The sequence below is a fragment of the Lissotriton vulgaris genome, chromosome 10 (genome assembly GCF_964263255.1).
Source record: "Lissotriton vulgaris chromosome 10, aLisVul1.2, whole genome shotgun sequence".
Lineage (NCBI taxonomy): Eukaryota > Metazoa > Chordata > Amphibia > Caudata > Salamandridae > Lissotriton > Lissotriton vulgaris.
In genome coordinates, this window is record NC_141698.1 from 603056914 (window position 1) to 603076570 (window position 19657).

The following is a 19657-nucleotide window of genomic DNA, read 5'->3' on the forward strand; positions in this document are numbered from 1 at the left end:
AGGAACAAGAGGATGCCTTCGGATCTTGCTTCTCCTTTTATCCGTCTTCAGGGCGGGCGTAAACCCGCCCCTGCCTGCCCCTAGGGCGTGGCCAGCCGCGTCAGTGTCTAGGCCAACCCACTCCAGGGCGGGAAAAGGCGCGCCCCGGCTACGCCGCTTCGGGCATACCAGCCGAGACTCGCCTACCGCCCAAGATGGCTTCCCGGGAGGATCATGGTACTCCGCCATACGTTCGGGGGGACCGAGTGGTCGCCCCTTTCCATTTTCATTTCTCCTCATTTTTTTCTCTTTCTATGTATGCTAAAATCCACACCATACATTGAAGGAGCACCAATGGTGGTCTAATGCTTGGCAAACCAAGTCCACAAACTGCTCTCCGTAGCAGAGCCATCTATTACACTTAATGCAGTGTATTTTTTGCATTAGCGAATTGGGGACGTATGTCCGGATGTTGGTTCGACGGAGACGTCCCCGAAGTGCTTGGTACTGCCGGAGGTGGTGGTGGGTTCTCCCGGAGTCTTCTGCACTCCTCGTGTGCCAGGTTAACAGGGTGTAGACATTTTAAATGTTTTAGCATACTTGCGGTCCCGCAAGAATACTTCTTAGGATCTCCACGTGAGAGTACAACTTTGCAGATGTTGCAAGTGACCTTGGCAGCGTTCACTTTCTTCTGTCCTTCAGGAAATGTAAAAAATTTCCAGACGATGGAAGTATACCTCTCTGGGGGTGCAGGTTCCGGTAGAAATCCTTCGTTATTGGAATGTTCAGAATCAGATGATTCTTGCTGCGCAGAAGCCATTGTTTTTTTAATTAGAATCAAAATCAGGTGTGCAATCAACAAAAAATCAGGTTCTTCTCAGAAGAGTTGTTGCTCCAAAGGAGGTCTAAGAAGAATGATTTAAATGGGTGGGGTCCTTCAATAGTTAGAATAGGAAGGGTTATGAACCAATCAAATCTTTTTCTGGTCACATGGGGTTCGCGTAGGGTGCGCACAGGCAGCAGGCACCCAGCGCGACTTTGTGAAATTGCATTTAAAAGTAATATAAGTTTATTAAAACTACAAGAATATTATTTTTAGGATTAGCTCAGATGTCTTACCTTAATATTTATATTAAATACATATATATCCCTTTTTAGACATTAAAATATTTCACGGGAGTCACGCACCCTTCGCGTCGAACACGTATAGGATGTCACGCAGAAGCGCGCGAGCGACATGTAAAGTAATACGTACATGTCGCATATGCGCTTGGAGTCGCGTACGGGTCGCATAGCGATCGCACAGGAAAATACGCACCCATTGCACACCCTACGCGGATCCTACACAACAATCCTAAAAATGGCGGCTCGGTTCCGCGCAGTGATCGAGAAAGGTACACTTTGGGTGCGCGACTCCCCAAAAAGAAAATAATATTAATATATTTAAAAATATATATAAAAAAAGATTTTCAATATTTTTTAAAACTTTTTTCAATTTATATTAAGAATATGTAAAGTAATTTAAAAAAAATATCTAAAAATAAATATAGTTAAAAAAATGTAGTAAAATCAGTATCAAAAAATAAATATAACAATTAATACATTTAAAAATGGCTTTACTGAACACTCGGTAAGTTTTTTATCAAACTTCTCAGCACATTAAACCCACACATATGCCAGTGTGGAATTTAATGAAAAATGCACTCGGAAGGCATCTCAGAGATGCCCCCTGAAAAGCAACCAGCCTCTGGTGGGTTCCCAAACTGGTACACACCAGCCTGCCACCACGAGACATGTTTCTGGACCCCTGAGGTGGGAGTCTTCGCTACCTGAGACCAGAAACAAAGCCTTTCCTGGGCGGAGGTGGTCACACCTCGTCCAGGCCAGGAAGAGCCATCTGTGGCAGGGGAGCCTCAAAGGCCTTGCCATCTTTATAATGCAGCCCTCAGCCTCTCCTGCTATCAGGAGCAGGCCCCCTTCCTGTCTCCCCTCCTTTTTGGCGGTAAGACAGACTGGAAAAAATTAGCACAGCCCAGAAGGTGTGCCAACCCGACCCCTCAGGTGGGGGAGGCAAGGTGAAGCCCACTCTCAGTGCCTGCCATTCTGAAGATAGTATTTACTCTTTAATCAGGATTAGGGATTGTGCCCACTCCCCCACGTGTGGTGAGCACACAAAGGGGATAGTCACCTTAAGGTCAGTAGCCCATTGGCTACTGACCTCGAGACCCCTAAAACGCCCCTTAAATACAGTATTTAGGGGGCAGTCCTGAACCAAGAAAACAGATTCCCGCAACCTACAAAGGTCCAAAGAAGACGCCCAGCAGAGGAGACTGCAGAGAAGAACTGACTTGGCCCCTGCCCTACTAACCCGCCTGCAGCTTCCGGAGACCCTGCGTCAAAAATCGCCTTGTCCTGCAGCCAGCTATCTCCAGAACCCCTAGGAGGACTGACTGCCGTCAACAAGGACTGGATCTCCTGTGAACAGCAGCTCTGATCAAAAGAAACTCCCAAGACAGACTATGAGCCTGCTGAGGACCAAGAAACCAGATGACTGGAACCACCACTGCACCCGTTGCCTACGGCCCGAATCAGAGTGGCCCACCAGTCCCTGGTAGGTACCCCAGCGCCCCCTGGGTGGACACCCCTTCATCTAGCCGCCCTGGAGAAAAGAACCTGAGGTGCACCTAAGTCCCCGAGCCCTCCAACTTACCTGCCCAGCTGTTGGTTCCTCCCAGAAGTCTTCCTGGACCGAGCCTGCAGCTAAAAACCAAAACCGAGTATCCCCATTGAAAACAGGGCACCCAACGCCAAACCAGCACCCTGCCGCCCCTACGCCACTGCAGGTGTACTTTGGGTGCTAACTCTTATCCTCCTTTGGCAACGAGCAGGCAACCTTGTGGCCTGCTCGTGAGCAGCCACCAACCGGAGGTCCCCATCCCCTATTGCAGGGGTCTCCAAACCGGTCCTGGAGGGCCGGATCCATGCCAGATTTTTAAAATTACTACATGTATCTCAATGGGGATATCCAAAAAATCTGGCATGGATCCGGCCCTCCAGGACCAGTTTGGAGACCCCTGTCCTATTGAATAACATTGGGCCTCAGCACTCTGCACCTGGCACCCGGCTGCACTAATGACAAGGATGGGTGTTCTGAGAGGGCATCCTCAACCCTGGGGGAACCCTAGTTCTAACCCCAGAATACCAACTCCCACAATCGTGTACTTACCTGTAAACCAATAACTTAATTTCCTCCCATAGGATTGCATTGACTGCTTTTCTAGAAAATTCTTCTAAGTGTGGAGTTTGTTTGTATAAAAACTTGAAAAACTGCAACTTTACAAAAACTGATGTACTTACCTTTTGTCTAGGAGATGTCTCAGTATGATATCTAGGCAAATCACACCGATTAGCAAAAGTAACTTAAAAAGTAACATACACAGTAATCTGAAAAGTCATTTCGAAACACTGACTTACCTGCAATTCAACCAACTGCACTTGAACCATGCATTTAATTGTAAAAACATTGAATAAGATTTTTCAAAACATTTATTTCACTTACCTGCACCAGGGGAGGCTCGGTTTTAGAAATAAAATACCTAAATAATATTTTTGATACAAACAAATTGGTCTGAGTTTAGTCTTTGAGTGTGTGACATTTGCTGCCTGAGTGTGTACAACAAATGCTTAACACTAACCTCTGATAAAGACTAACTGCTCGCCCACACTACCACAAAACAAGCATTTGCAATGCAATAGGTCTCGCATTAGGAAAGTGTGAGCTATTGGTATAGTAAATTACACACGTGATGGAGGGTGGACTTGAAGTGTGGACTTGGAGTGTGGACTTGGAGGGAGAGCAAGGAGTAACAGAAAGAGCGTGGGTGCGAGATAAAGAAAGATGTAGAGAGAGGTAGGAGGAGAAAAAAAAATAACACGAGTGGTGCGCAAAGTGAAAAAAAATTTAGTTAAAAACACCTGGCGACTGCTTAGATTTTTCAATATTCAGCATTGAAAGGGAAAGTAGGTTAGCGAGAGGGATGTTACGGGGAGAGTGAGGGAGAGCGCGAGAATGAGAGAGAACTACAGGGGAGGAATGGAGATAAAGAGAGCAAGGAGTAACAGAAAGAGTATGGGTGCGAGAAAGACGTGAGGAGAGGAGAGGAGCTTTTAGTGAGGGGCAAAAGGCCCACTGGTGAGCTTTAGCTAATGCATGGCGAGTGTAGGGCTAAAAGAAGACAGCGGGGAGTGCATTCCTTTGCAGTCTGATGGTGGGGGGAGCAAATGGTGAGGCACATGCACTGGCCATAGTCCGCATTCCAAAACCCTCTGGCATCAAAGGAAGGGTGGGAGGGAACGAGCATATGGGGTGTGAGCGATAACGAAAGTAAGAGGGGGAGCAGGAAGTGAGGCCGAGCGCGCGCTGGCGAAAGCAGTCCAGATGCATGCTTTGCGCTTTGTTTTGGTTAGAGTGCAGTGGCCTTTGGGAAATTATAATTGTTTACGATGCCAGTAGGCTGTGTGTGGGGGGGCTACTGTTGTGCTAGTTATTTACAGAACTCTGCCTGGTGAGGAGTGAGGACTCCCCTGTTTACTGTCTTCAGCTTGGGGACGGAGGAGAAGGGTAGACGTATGTGAAAGGAAGCTGGGGAGATTGCATAAAGAGAGAGTTAGGTGGGGTGAGGGGGCATAGAGAGGGTTAGGGGGTGAAGAAAGGGTGGGTGAGGAGATGGTAGAACGGAAAAGGGAGAACATGGGATGAGCAGAAAGGTGGGACACAGATACAACCATTGTGGTGAGAAAGAAAAAAAAATGAGAAAACACACGAACCCGAGGAGGGCCACAAGAGGCAGGAGGAATAGAGAGAGAAGAGACTGAAATGGAGAAAAGAAGACAATTGAGCACAAAATGGGAGGAAGAGTGTGACTGAGTGACATCATGTGCACTCGGCTAGGTGCCTCGAAGCCAGCAGCAGCGCAGTGCTTATTGACTAGCGGTCTCTTTGATGGCTGCAGTGCATTTGTAAGGTAGTAGTGCACTGCACACTGTAACCGAGTTGCTGCTACTGCACAGTGTACTTGGTTACTGCCTCTAGGCATGGTCTAGTGAGTGTTGTGGCTTCCACTGTACACTGTGGTGGTGACGCTTTGTGCAGCGCCGAGAGTGCAGCTGTCATTACCACAAGGCGCTGTCCATACCATGGGGCTTGTGTGAGGGTGCTACGAAGGCTGCCTGCCATACAGTACATTACTGTCACTGATAGCGCGAAGAGAGGGTTAGTTGAGGTGAGGGGCGAAGAGAGGGTTAGTGGGTGAGGAGAGGGTTGAGCCAGGGGATGGTAGAGCAGAAAAGGGAGAACAAGCAAGGAACAGAAAGGTGGGACACGGATACAAGCACTGTGGGGGGAGAGCGAGAAACAAGAATAAAAGTTAAGCAAAGCCTGGCGAAAGACGCAGCCGCCATAATTACAGATAAAGCGTTGCTAAAAGGAGTGACACAGAAACAACCACTGTGGTGAGAAAAAAAACAAGCTCTCAGCATTGCTGTGGCGGGGGGGAGCGCATTCCTTTGAAGTCTGGTGCGAGGCACAGACAAATGGTGGATTGTGACATGGCTGGTTTGTGCACGTGCATAGATCACATGAACTGTGGCTAATCCGCCGTTTTGGCAGACTTTTCGGACCGCTTACTAGAAATCTCGACAAACCAGCATTGCTAAAGCAATGCTTTAGGTCGAGACCTAAAAAGAGAGTAAGGTGCTATCTACTTTTACCTCTGGCTACCTTTGGGGTTCCACTGGACTCTGTGCACACTATACCTCATTTTGGTATAGTATATAAAGAGCCAGCTTTATACAATTTCTAAGCAATTTGAACCTTAGTAGCCAGTTGATGGGAGACAACAGATAATTAAGTGATTTGAGCTGGACACACAAGGAGGAGGGAGCCAGGATTATAAACCATGTCATTTCACAAAGGATACCTTAAATAGATATCAGCTCTGAACTGGGGGTCTCCGCTTGGAAAGTCGTTCCCTCCATCATATACAACTTTATTTCAAATGAACTGCGCTTGAGGCTTCGCTCTACTGTAGAAGGAAATTTGTTTTTGGGCCTCATAGGCTTAGGCATTGATATTTCTAAGTGGGACTGCATGCAGACAGTTAAACTTCACACCTGTTCAGTCAACGGATCTTCAAGACAATCACAAACCTTTTAGCTCTTTCCAAGTCGTCATTTGATTGTTCCAGTTCCCGGATATATTTCTGCAGTTGATCCTTAATTGCAGTCGTTTGTGCTAGATCATGTTCTAGTGCAGAGATCTGTCTATAGCCTTCGGAATGCTGTGCTTCGAACTTTTCCTAAATTAAGAATTGAAAAAGCAGATGCTGAAAGAACTGCAAGGCAACGAACTCGCAACATCAAGTTTTACACAGATCATGAATAATTAAAAAATATTTTTACACAGTAGAAAACAAGATTAGACGGCAGAACATCACTCTAGAGACGTGTAGTAAACAGAAAAACAAAATGTAAAAGAAGTAATTCATAGAAAAAGTCAAATCAGGAAATATGCAGTAAGCAGCAGAAACAACACTTATGACATACAAACATGGAAGGTGTATGAAAAAGAAAAAAACAGTAAATAAAAACCTGCCATGTAAGCCTTAACATTAAAAAACAAAGGCTACAAAATAAGAGATCATGGTTTTACAGTAGCAGCACACTAATCTAATTTCAAGTGCATTTCTACACCCAGAGAAAAGAACAGAAAATTCGACCATTCACTGAGCTACAATGGTGTTTGGCGGTTGGGGAGTTGAGATCCGACTTGTGATCCAGCATTAGTGATTGTGAGAATGTCAAGCAGGGTGTTCACATAGAAACGCAATCGGATTGCGAAAGCTGAGTTGGGTTTGAGCACCAAGTATTTAGTTACAGCTAGTGTATGTTTTGAAAACAGGTTGGGGTGGGCAGGATCACAGCTCTAAGGAAGCTCCTCTCACAGTCGTATAAATATACGTTCTCTGAAACACAAATACTGTATCTAAGAGTCAGCAGATTAGACATAGCTAATCAAGTCTCTCATTTGGAGGCCATGCTACACCCTTAATTATTAATGAACAAATCCCATAAATATTTAAGTATATCAGCTACAATGCCATGATCTCTCGCACCTTTTCCAACCTACATTATTCTCAACTCTTCCCGTTACCAACTATTTATGCATTTTTTTTTAGATGTACGTTCTTCTGAACCTGCCATAGAGAAATCCCAGTGTACGCCTGCCTGGGCTATGTAATTATTTTTTAATGTGTCTGCCTGCATAAGAGGCAACTGCCAACAAAAACTCAAAAGTAGCGAGGAGCTACATTTTTTAACCCTAAAAACTCAGATATTGCTTCCATCTTTAAACTTCATTTATTGTATGTTGAAATCACGTTTTTAATTCTGTTTTGTTCTTAAGTGCCCAAGTGGTACTGTACCAGTGCTGGTATCTTACGTCACAAATAGTGCAAACATATTACTGTCACTGAGAAGATTATGGAAAAGTTGAAAAGGTATTTGCAGGAGAGGTCGGACTTTCAACTGAGGCAAAAACGTGTTGAGTGTTTGCAGCTCTAAATCCCTTGCAGCGGAGCCGCACTGCCAGAATTGTTTAATCAATTGCTTAATTTTGTCCACAAAGATTTTCTCTGTTCAACGGCAGCCCAAATCTGTAATTTTAGGTATGTTTTATTTGTACACCTCGAAACTCCTCAATGCATGCTAAAACATATACGAATCATGATGTGTGCAGAGAACAAACTTGCTAGCCTTCCAAGAGTCTACAGCCAAAAGGTTAGACATTGTCTGCATGGGGTGGCATCCTACACATTTTGGCACCGCAAGTAGTTACCAATAAACTACGTTGGCATCAGGATATCTTGAGTGCACGGATTCTACTTTCAAGTATGTGGTATCTAGCAGATTTCAGCATATACCATATATATATATATATATATATATATATATATATATATATATATATATATACACACACCATATATATATATATATATATATATATATATATATATATATATATATATATATATATATATATATATATATATATATATATCTGGAACACTCCAAACTTTCTCATGCAAGTAAGGCACTGACTCCGTGAAATAGATGATTCCAAATAAGTTTATTCACTCATTTAGGCTGCTTGACGCGTTTCGGCGGTAAACACCCGCCTTGTTCACAACATCTTGACAGACTGTGGTTATATTTATACCCCTTAGTCATTGCATTACATCATGCACGTTTAACTCCTGTTTCTATGCACATTTTAGCTTGTTTTCACATTTCACACTCGTGTATAACCCAGTTCCCATGGTGATTTGGGGCGACGCCTTAATTAGACTGACATAGAGAAGTTATTTTCACTTTCACAGTTAGCAATTACATCATCCGCCTCCATGCGTGGTTTCGTTTCTATAGAAACCCTCCCGCACCTTGAGCCCAGTGATTTCCTCATTCCTGCCTTGTGTGTGCCTCGCTATGCTGTGACAGACAGACCTTCGCGCGCCTTATCGCGTTTTAAAAACTCCCTCGGCGCTGGTGAGTGTTGTACTCTTAGATTAATGCATATTCCGTGGTTTGTATGCGCGTAAGGGCATATTAATTATTAGTCCTTGGTTCAGATGTGTCGTGCTTGCTCCGGTCTCCATATGCTGTTTAGCGCGTGTGTGAGCGTCTGCAGTGAGGATTGCTACAAGGATACTTCGAGAGCGTTTGTAAACATACTCGGTTCTTTTATCAATAGGCGCGCAGGGTTAACCGGGGAAATTTCGGCGGGATTATTTTACTTAGTTTACTTGCGTGTGCTGATGCATCCCAAAGCGCTAGCGGTCCGACACTGTTTGCCTTTACTCCCAGTGGACAGGCTCACCCATTTATGACAATCAACAGTTATAGTATTGAGTACGCTATACATTTTTTACGCTATACATTTTCATCATTTCCAAGTGGACAAGATTCTAAGCGTCATTCAATGCTTTGCGCTAACGGGTACTTACATATCTAGCAATAGATTGTGTAAACAAATAATGTTCCCACTTACATTTCATACATATATGTCTATTCAAATAATAGATATACAAACATTTGCAGAAATTCCCATTTTATATTATCACATATGTGCGTGTAGTGATTTTCCTAAAATGCTGCTATGACAGGCTAAAACTGCTCTAGGGGTCATGATTGTGCTAATATGTACAGTGATAGTTAATTTTTTAAAACTGAACAAAAGATGTTTCTTGGACGGGAGAGAGGGGAGAAGGACAAGCCTTCTCTTGCGGGAATTCGGGCTTATTTGGTGTAATTTAGGACCATGGTTTCCTAATTATAGGTGGACACTGAGAGCTTCGTCAGAGTTAAGGCCATTTGGTATCTTGGAATTGAGCATTATAATGTACCGTGAATCTAGTCTTCTCAAACTCTGCAGGCGATTGCCTCCTCTGGGGCTTTTCGGCACATTGTCAATGACGAAGTATGTTAATACTCCTATGTCCCCTGCATGGGTTGTGTTTATGTGCCTGGCCACAGGGTATGCTGGGTCGTCATTGTTTACCGCGCGAAGGTGTTGGAGGACTCTGATATGTACAGGGTGGATGGTGCTGCCCACATATCTTTTGCCACAGATGCAGGTTAGAACATACACTGCATGGTCCGTCTTGCAATTGTATTTGCCTCGGATCTTGTATGGCCTCTTCCTAAAGGGTATTTCTACTTTGGTGGTGTTTACCCCATGCTTACAGGCTTTGCATTTTGTACATTTGCTGAACCCTTTGATTTTTGACAGCCAATCATCCGGTTTTTTATTGGCCGGTGCATTGCAGACTAGATGCTCCCTCATGGATTTAGCTTTCCTAAACGCTATCATAGGTCTGTTTCCACACAGTTCTCCAATTATGGGGTCCCTCCTTATTAGCCGCCAATGTTTGGTCAGTATTTTTCTGACCGGGTTATGGTAGGTGTTGAATCCTGTTATTAGTCTAGGAGGCTCTTGTTTGGGAGTTTTCTCTGGGTGTTCTTGTTTTTTGGTAAAGAGGAGATCTTTTCTGTTAGTTTTGCTGCATTTTGTGTCTGCTCTGCTACAAGTTTTGTGGCTGTACCCTCTCTTTCTTAGTCTTGTAAACAGGTTCTGTTTTGCCTCATCTAATCCAGTCTTAGTACTACAATTTCTTGTCATCCTTAAGCATTCTGCGTAGGGAATGGATTCCTTTAGGTTGTGAGGATGGAAACTTTGTGCGTGAAGCACTGAGTTTCCGGCTGTGGGCTTTCGATATGTTTTGGTTTGTATTCTACCCTGATCTATATATAGTTCTATGTCTAGGAACTGTATTGAGGTGGCGTTTGTAGTGCAGGTGAATTGCAGATTTAGTGCATTTTCATTTAACTCTACAGCAAATAATTCTGCTTCTTCTTTGGGGCCTTTCCACAGTATGAAAATGTCGTCTATGTACCGCTTATACATTATCACATTATTAGAAAATGTTGTTTGGTGCTTAGCCATGAGTATCTGTTCCTCCCACCAGCCCATGTGTAGATTCGCATAGCTGTATATATATATATATATATATTTAAGGTACATACACCAGGCGTAGAAACATACAGCAAACACTGCACTTAGATAACCATGCTTTATTTATTACCACAAGATGCTGCATGAAATCCTACTTGTCTACTACTCTTTCGTCCTAAACCACTGACATACATACATTCTGTGATACAGCAACAGCACAACTTGATACAGTCATGGTTGCAAGTAAATTAAAGCCAGCGTGGAAAACAAATGTAACTTTGCCCAGTGCAAAAGGCCTAATGCAGAGCACCGCTGATACAGCAATACAATACAGGTTAATGTACCGTGAATTCCCACACAGGTAATAGACAAAAGTATCGTTCAACCTACCAATAAAATCAAGATTGGTAAATATATACTATCTGCAGAGGTGTACATCTTTGTAACGCAGAATCTGAATATTGCAGTCCGTGACACTTGTTTCACGGTGCTCACATGGAAACGGAGTGATTTATGTGCCTGCACAATAACCTCCTAGTTTAACTGCCCCAGCAGGTTAGTTACCCTCATCCTCACGGCCACTGCACTGATAGTATATCTGAACATAATTCAGGACAGAGCAGGCTACAGAAGACTATAGGATACAGGGAAAGTTGCTACTCTTACCCGATGAGGATCACGGTTATTTACCAAACGTCTAAGCAAAGAGGCAAAGCCTAAAATGTGTTTCATGTTGACACACAAACAAACAAAACCAGTAAAATGCAGTTAACTACCTAAAAAACATAATAACTGTTATTCAAAATTAGACAGCAACTAGATAAAGTTAAACAGATATTCACTTATTAAAATTAATGTAACGTGTTCCAAGGAACGCGCAAACCAATTGTTTTTGTTTTATTTACTGAAATATTTAATAAAGGTTTACATATAAAATTCTGTCACGGTTTTGATAGATTAAAATCGGTCAGATTTGTAAGGGTTATCTAGTTATTGAAAGAAGCGCCCCCTTTTATTTCGTGACATTTTTCTTGAAATAAAGGAACTGATTTTATGGCGGAGAGTTATTTCAGGTCATTGGCGATAATTTACCATAAAAACAATAAGCAAATACTTGAGCAGGGCAACTCAGTGCCTAACTTCTGACTGGACCCAGCTTGCCAATGCACCACAGTTTGTGATCCTAGGTGGATTAGTCAGATTCCCTGGTATCACCGTTTCCCGTATCTGCCAACATGTGAGGTGATCAGAAACAGGCTGAAAGTCCTATGAAGAGTTGTTTGGATAACATGGCTACGTTGACTAACCGTACAGGAGGAACCAGCCCCAGTGCCTGAGAGGGAAGGGGTTATTTCTGGTAACAAAAAGTGCATACTGGGGCAGATCTTCAACAGTAACCTCCATATGTAGCACTCCTCATTAAAGCACAAAATACAATGCAAGTAGGGCAGCTAACACGAGCAGTTATTGAGGTGGGAAATGGACTGTGCCATCCCCATCTAATGTACTGACTGCTGGCCGACCCTTGTAACAATGACCTTGATTTTACCACCAGAACATCACACGCGCGTAGTGAACTCGGCCAGGCGACTGAGCCAACTGATTACAATAAAGAGCCCAGCACGGCTAAGTGCCGCCTTTCAGCGGGCTGCAACAAACAGTGTCAGTAATCAATAGCTTCTCTATTCTATTGCTCACAATTGACTATTTTTCTTTCCGTACAAGTTTCCTTGCCCTTTTAGTCACGGTTGCTCAAAACATTACCATATGCAGTCTACAAGAAAATAGAGTAAAATGCTCTCAATATATTGTAAATATAAAGTAACATAAAGGGAAGGGTTTGTGTAAGCAGAAAACAAAAACTAGAATGAAGCTTGAGTCCACACAGGCGCTTACGTATGCTGACTGCACAGACGAAATTAAATATTAATTGCTAGTGAGAAACGCCCAGCGAATAAACTTTTAAACATATCCAGCCCCAGCACTAAAACAGTTTACTGGTACGCCTCTATTGAACAATAAACAAGTCCTATTACATCTGAGCTAAAATCTGTCAAACTATTGTTCAAGACTCTCCTAGAACAAGGTTGAGTAAATTTCAGATTCACTTCGAAAGCCCTTCCTGGTCCCAAGACTCTTTGAAGACAGTTGAGGTCTCACCAAATGCACCACAAGAGGCTCAGCTTCTAAAACACCTCTGGTGTCAGCAAGATAAAGCACCTTTGTTATTCAGTACTTTAGGCGTAGGCCAAAGAACATGATTGGACATTCTTCCTGAATAATGACATCAGAGCGAAACAAACGCTATCAACCGCCCACCACACCCTAGTCTGTTCGCCTCCCCTTCAAAGCTCTTCCCTTCTGCCTGTGCAGGTAAGCATAATCAAGAACGCTATAAATTACATAAGTAGATCGAACCAGCTAGCACGTCGCCGAGGTGTGCCAAACAATCTATTTCTATTTGCTTTTAAGAAGTACAAGTTGTACTGCATTTATCTTTACAACCACTGGTATTTTTAACAGAAGCCCTACTGCCATCCACAGGGCCAACAAATCAATCGGGTTACTCAGTATTTGTTTTGTGGTAAATTTCTAGAGCTGCTGCTTGGCAGGTGGACAAGCCTATTATTAAGAAGAATGCAAAAGTGGCTTCTGCCAAACACAAATGTACATCTAAGACACAGTTATGGGATGTATTTATTAGTAGCTAATAGCCTTTGTGGTGCTAACTTGGCACTAGGCCCCCCCAGAGGGTACACTCCCCAGCGCAAGCTCTTGGGAAAAACTTATACAAATAAAAGAGTTCAAAGCACACATTAGTAGTCCATACGGTGATGCTAAATCAAGGCAAGTAGAAACTCTAAAGTAAAGAAAACGAAGTGAAAATCCGTAATGTTCTCTTCTTATTATACTTAGTTTTTATTCTTTGTGTACATCACACGTCTTGATACAAATAGCATAAAGACAGGCAGCAGACACGTGTTTCGTCCTTTGGACTTCATCAAGGCTGCAAATAATTTAACCGCATCGATGCTGCGGCGATTTTTGCGCTGTGCGGCTTTTTTTTTTAAAAGCCGCGTTACATGACGAGCTCAGCTCGTCATCAGCACACGCCACCCGTGGGTGATGACGCGTCATCAGCATCGAAAGGGATAAAGATCGATAAACACATATAGGAAAGCCATGTTATGTATAAATAACACAATAGTGAGAAAATCACAAGTTAAAAATGAGACCAATGCAACCTGGTTAACTTATAAATTGTCAAAGAAAGAGAGGGGACACAAAATGTATATAGAGAGGACCAAGGCAGATACCAGGAGAAGACAGTAATGTGACTGAGTAAAGTGGAAAAGTCCAAGGTGCAGAGCCCATGCTCAAAGTATAGACCATCCCCTGTCAGAGTATAGCACATACAAAACCAAGAGAGAGGCAAAAGACCAAACCTTCTCTCCCCACAAAATTCTTAACGTACCACATATCATTCCATGATAATAGTGCTTGGTTACTAAAAACTGATTTACCACCACCTGTATCATGAGCTAGACGTGAGTAAAATAAAACACTCTTGAGGAAGTTACCTAGAGGGTATTGTCAGATAATGTACGGAAGCTGGACTGTGTTTTTTCGCAGCATACTAAGTCCAGTTACGTCTATGCTTGTGCAAACTGTCTAGTCTGTTCTGTAGAATACACAGAAGGGGAGTAAGTATGTGTAGAAAATTTGAGAACACGTGTGAAAACAGCTAGTAGTATCAAGTAAAATAGTCTGAGTACTGGTTAAAACCAATTCAACATGAGAAGTACATACTGCCACCAAACAAGTATTAGAAAACTAAATGCACACCTCCCAATCGGAAAGAAATAAATTCGACCGGAGGTATAACCTATTCAGATGTGATTTTCTTTAGTTTTTTTATACACATAAGCAGTCTACAAAGTAGTCAGAACAGGAGCGTGTACCAAAACTAATTACGTTTAGCCACGCAGTGCATCCCATGGTAAAGTCACCCGCACCATGTAGAACATGCACAGCACATGGTACCTGCATATAGGAGGATCATGAATGGAGAAAAAATAATCCCAAAAGTAGGAGCGTCATGCAAAAATCACCTACGAAAGTTGCTGCCGAGCAGCCCCAAGGACTGAGGCCAAGTAAAAATTGTAAAATCCAAGAGAGGATCAGGGAGGCCGTGATAAGTTCTAGAGAGCAGACTCTTCTAACTAGACTGCTTGCACAAGCGTAGACTGAAATGAAATTAGTACGCAGCGAAAAAACACCTCTGCTTCCGTACTTTTTGCCTTGGTCTTATTTTTTACTTTATGATTTACTCACTATTGTGTTATTTATACATAACATAAAATAGCTTTCCTATACGTGTTTATCTATGTATATATTTTATTTAAGCCTTGAAAAAGTCCAAAACGAAACTCATGTCAGCTGCCTGTCTTGGCGTTATTTGTATCAAGACGCGTGATGTACACAAAGAATAACAAGCATTGGCATAGCCAATAGGTCTTGCCTTAGAGATCGAATACGTTTTTAGCCATGGAGCACATTATCCTGGGTTATACAACGTGTACTGTTCTTTAACATGGACACTTTGACACTAATAGGCATATTATAGGACTGCATTGTGAAGTACTTAGAGTTTTTTTGTCCAACTAAGATTAGCTTGGTCTGTGCTGTCAAGGTAGGGTAACTCAGTTGTGCAATACCATAGTTGAAGAGATTTGTTTAACTTGTAATTTGGAGGTCAGATTTTGCCACAGCTCGGCCTTACATAGTTTTAAGGTTGAAAACGTGAGTAGAACTGTAACAGCTAGCTGGGTTGCCCCTTTCTCAGAAACATGGGTGGAATCAACTATTATTCAAATTTTTAACAAGCATTTACAATGCAACGGTTTCGCTTTTGTAAAAGTTAGAGCTTTTATTATTGTTTTTGACAAATTCTATTATATATATCTTATAGAAATGTATTGAGTAAATGGCACAGCCTTTTCCGGACATATATTATTCACTGGCGGAGAAAGGAGTATCCAGGCCCCGCCCTTTACAAACTCGCTCCTATCTCCGCGGTGTGTTCAATGTAAGCAGGAAACTGGCGTCACCTAATGTAAAATCACTCGAGTCACGCTGCACTCACAATCTGCACGCTGCACTCACAATCTGCACGCTGCACTCACAATCTGTACGCTGCACTCACCAAGCACCAGAATGGTTCCATAACACAAGAGAGAATCATGCCCCACCAATTTGGAAATCACTGTAGGGTGAACACAGTTTAACTGTCTGTCACAGTTCTTTAGGCAGTGTGATTAACTTCGAAGTAGCCCTTTTTCATTAATAATAAGGATCGTCGCAATCCCAAACATGTCTTCTTGGGCTGTGGGATAAAGCACATCGCCTTATACGGATCTCAAAATAGACCATACCTTCTTAGGGACTTAAACTTCCATGCAATTGCTATTCTCAGTAAAACTGGATTTCAGAATCAAATAGTCTCGAAGTTTATCATGCGCCTCAAGCATACTCAAGTTTGAAGGTTCATGGGGAGAGATTACATTGCTTAATTCCGAAGCATTAATAGGGGGCCTTTTATACAGGTAACGTGCATACTCAAGTATCAACAAGATTTAACCCTCAACCATATGTGGCTTTCATGCCCAGCACCACACTGGAGTTGCACCACTCTTCAGCATCGGTGCACTTTCACCATAGAACATTAGCAATTGCAAAATAATTGTTCCTGTGTATGCAGAAATAGGCAAGACATGCCATGATTTCGACATCTGTGTTGAAGTAAACTCATTCCAAGCTTTTTTAAGCAACAAGCACACAATTTACCATAATCTATTGAGAGTCAAAAAAACATGAAGTATGCAGGCACAACAATTCCAATGTTCTCAATTTTTTTCTCTCTCAGTTAAGCTTTTCATTCCAAAGTCAGAGTAATTGTGTTAAAAGTGATTAGCAGCACATGAACACATGATTTCATACACAGTATTCTTAGATTGAGCATATTACAATATTTAATATAGGAGACAGTGCACGCCTGGGGTTTTGTACAGATGAATAAGTAGCTTATCGCGTCAGTATGAGGACTGCACCTTAGTATTTCATCCCAGTGCCACAGTAAATACCCCTCCTATGTCACACTGCCCGCACTTCCGGTGGGTACCACTGGGACGTCATGCCAGGCCTCTGCCAGCACCAACAATGCAAGATGGCTCCCATGACATCACCGCACTCCTCCGCTTCTAACGGGGTGACCCACTTCCCCAAGACCCCTTCCTGACATTGTTCCAGGGTGTCGCCGCCTGGCAGAGCGCTTTCATTTCTGCTTTTAAACACGCGTTGTTAGGAGAGGTGTGGAGGAACATTGGGTGATTAGACGAGGATCCTCTGAAAGGCCGGTAGGGCTGGGGAAGATGGGATAAAGATGGCAGTAACCAGGTTGTCCAGATTATGCCGGTGGATAGAACTAGGGAGGTGTTATCACCCAGATCGAGACTGTCAAACGACCTTTTCTGGACTGACTGAGGGAGATCTCTCCGCCTTGTGGACAGTCTTGAATCAAAGGCTTTCTAATTGATTGAGGAAGCTCCATACACCCTGCAAATCAGAGGGTCTCTACAGCACCGGGAAGGTATAACCACCCGGTAAGCACAAGCCTATCAGAGACCTAATGGGCCAGGGGCCCTTCTGTTCTCAGATCGCTCACCTCTCTCTCCACACCTTGCTCGTCTCCCCTGCCTCTGGGTCCCTTCACCCCAGCCCTCCCTCGCCTATTCCATGCGGTCTCCCAGGGCAGGAAACGTGGTTCTACCTCGCACTAAACTTATCCTTTCGCACCCCACAGCGACAAGCTTCCGTCTGTGCCCCCAACACCCCCTCGCGCCCACAGGCAGCCCGTGGCCACATGAAAGGACAGACGTCCGGCTGCAGGCCAGCGGGCGGCCTTTCATCTCAGGCGAGCCAGAGACGCCCTGTGCGGACAGGTCTCTGGAGCACACCGGGGGCAGCCCGAGGTCACCCCTCCGGCCAGCGCTCCTCCGCCGCCCCATCAGCCCTCCAGCCTCTCCGTCCCTCGTCACCATGTCCCCAGACCAGCCTCTAGCGTCCACACTTAGTCTTCCCTCTCCCTCCAGCCCGTCCACCATCCCCGCCTACAGCTTCTCTCCCCTCCAACCTTCGGCGTCTCTGGCCCTCCAGTCACTCCACCATCACCGCCTACAGCTTCTCCCCCCTCCAGCCCATCAGACACGAAGACTACAGCCCTACCCCATTTCCTGAAGAAGCTCGCTCAGCCCGCTCCGATGGAGGTGGGGAACGCGCGTCAACCGCAGAGACACACTAATACATAAAACAAACAGGGAGACGACATGAGACACAGGGTACACGTACAAAGGGAAAACATACCCTGGAAAGCTAAACATGTAGAACGGGGCATGTAGAGAACAGCAACGAGACACGCAAAGACGTAAAATAAACAGGGAGACGACATGAGACAGGGTACACGTAAAAAAGGAAAAAAAATTAAACACAAAATGCTGCTTACCTGATCGCAAATAAAAACAACCTCCGGGCAACTTAAATCTCGCAAACCACTCCGGCTAAAGGCACTTCGAAAAAGACGAAAACATCACGGGGAAAAAAAAAAAAAAACACCCGCCCACCGCCGCATGACGTTCTACAATGGGCGGAGAGGGAAAAAAAATTGCGGGAACGCCCAAGAATCGCCTTGCGCAATGACGGAAGCCTCTCTCTTCCAATGGCTAACCTCCATTTATGGAGCTAGCCAATGGAAGACAGAGGCGGGACAAAGCCCACATACTATTCTCATAAGATTTCGCCTGCGCGAAACGCTGCTGCGCAGCTTTCGACAGGCGAAACCTAAAAAAGGGGATTGTCAGGACCCACAGTGTTACAGGCCCATTTCTCTACTAGATGCCCTGACAAAAGTGGCTGGTCGTATATTGTTAGAACGATTGAATGGCTGGGCTAAGGACAATAACATTCTGTCTGATATACAATTTGGTTTTAGGGCAGGTTTAGGTATAGTTGAGCAGAGCCTAAACCTATCTATCCCGATTGGGAAATACATGCGAGTAAAAAAAGGCAGACTTTTTCTAGCCTTTGTCGATTTAACAGCTGCTTTCGACTCTGTAAGGCATGAGGAATTGTGGGAGATACTCGAACATCTAGGGGTAGATGCACAAATCATTCTCTTCCTCAGACGCCTATATAACGGAGCTAGGGCGCGGGTACGTTTTGGGATTGGAGGAGATCGAACTTTATTTATTTTTTTTTTAAATATATTTTTATTGCAGGAATCAGTAGATCAATACAGTAACGACCAGCATTGTATCATAAGCAATATTAACAGAATAAAGCCCACTGGCCCCCCACCGTGAAGTCCGTACACAGCCATCCGGCCCACAACCCTGGGGTCGGGCGGCGAAATGCAATGGGGGTCAGTAGGATGCTGGAGCTGGTCCGGATAATGCACTGTCCGTCATCTGCTTTTCCAAAGGAACCTAAAACCCCCAAAATAAACCCCCCCTCATAAATGTCTACTAACTAAGAGAAACCCCCTCCCCCCCCCACCACCAGCGCCAGGGAGCTATCAACATAGGATCTGCTATTGGACCCATGGGGAAGGCAATAGGACTGTCAGTACTAACGTTCACCGGGACTCGGGGTGAGTCGCTTCTTCACTTTCAGAGTTGCTGGGGGCACAATAATCCCTGAGGGCCTGCACCAACATTTCCCACTCCAACGCGGCCTCCTGCGCCTTCTCATGACCCTGCCTCCAAGCCAGTTGATATCTCAGCGCGCTCTCTCCCGCCGCCCACTTCAAAAGCTCACTGCGCCATCTGCTGCCGGTCGGACCAGCTCGTGCCTTCCAGTTCCTGGTCACCTCTCGTTTAGCAAGGAGGAGCCCTAGGTCGATAAATTTACTAGAAATTTTATTCCTGGGGGTATGGGGGAACCAGTGCAGGAGCCCCACCGCCGCATCCAATGATAAGAGTCTCCCTGTCACCTCCTCCAGTGTCGTCGCTACCTCCTGCCAGTAGGACGTCAGTCCTGGACAGGCCCATAACA

The 19657-nt window shown here is 44.2% G+C and overlaps 1 protein-coding gene across 1 annotated transcript in view; it reads right to left on the bottom strand.

The window, feature by feature from the left end:
• NDE1 (nudE neurodevelopment protein 1) overlaps window positions 1-19657 on the bottom strand; it is a 189754-nt gene that overhangs the window by 118344 nt on the left and 51753 nt on the right. Inside the window, exon 4 of the mRNA XM_086941441.1 lies at window positions 6187-6335. Within this exon, the coding sequence (XP_086797567.1) occupies window positions 6187-6335 (149 nt within the window). The remainder of the gene's footprint in view (window positions 1-6186; window positions 6336-19657) is intronic.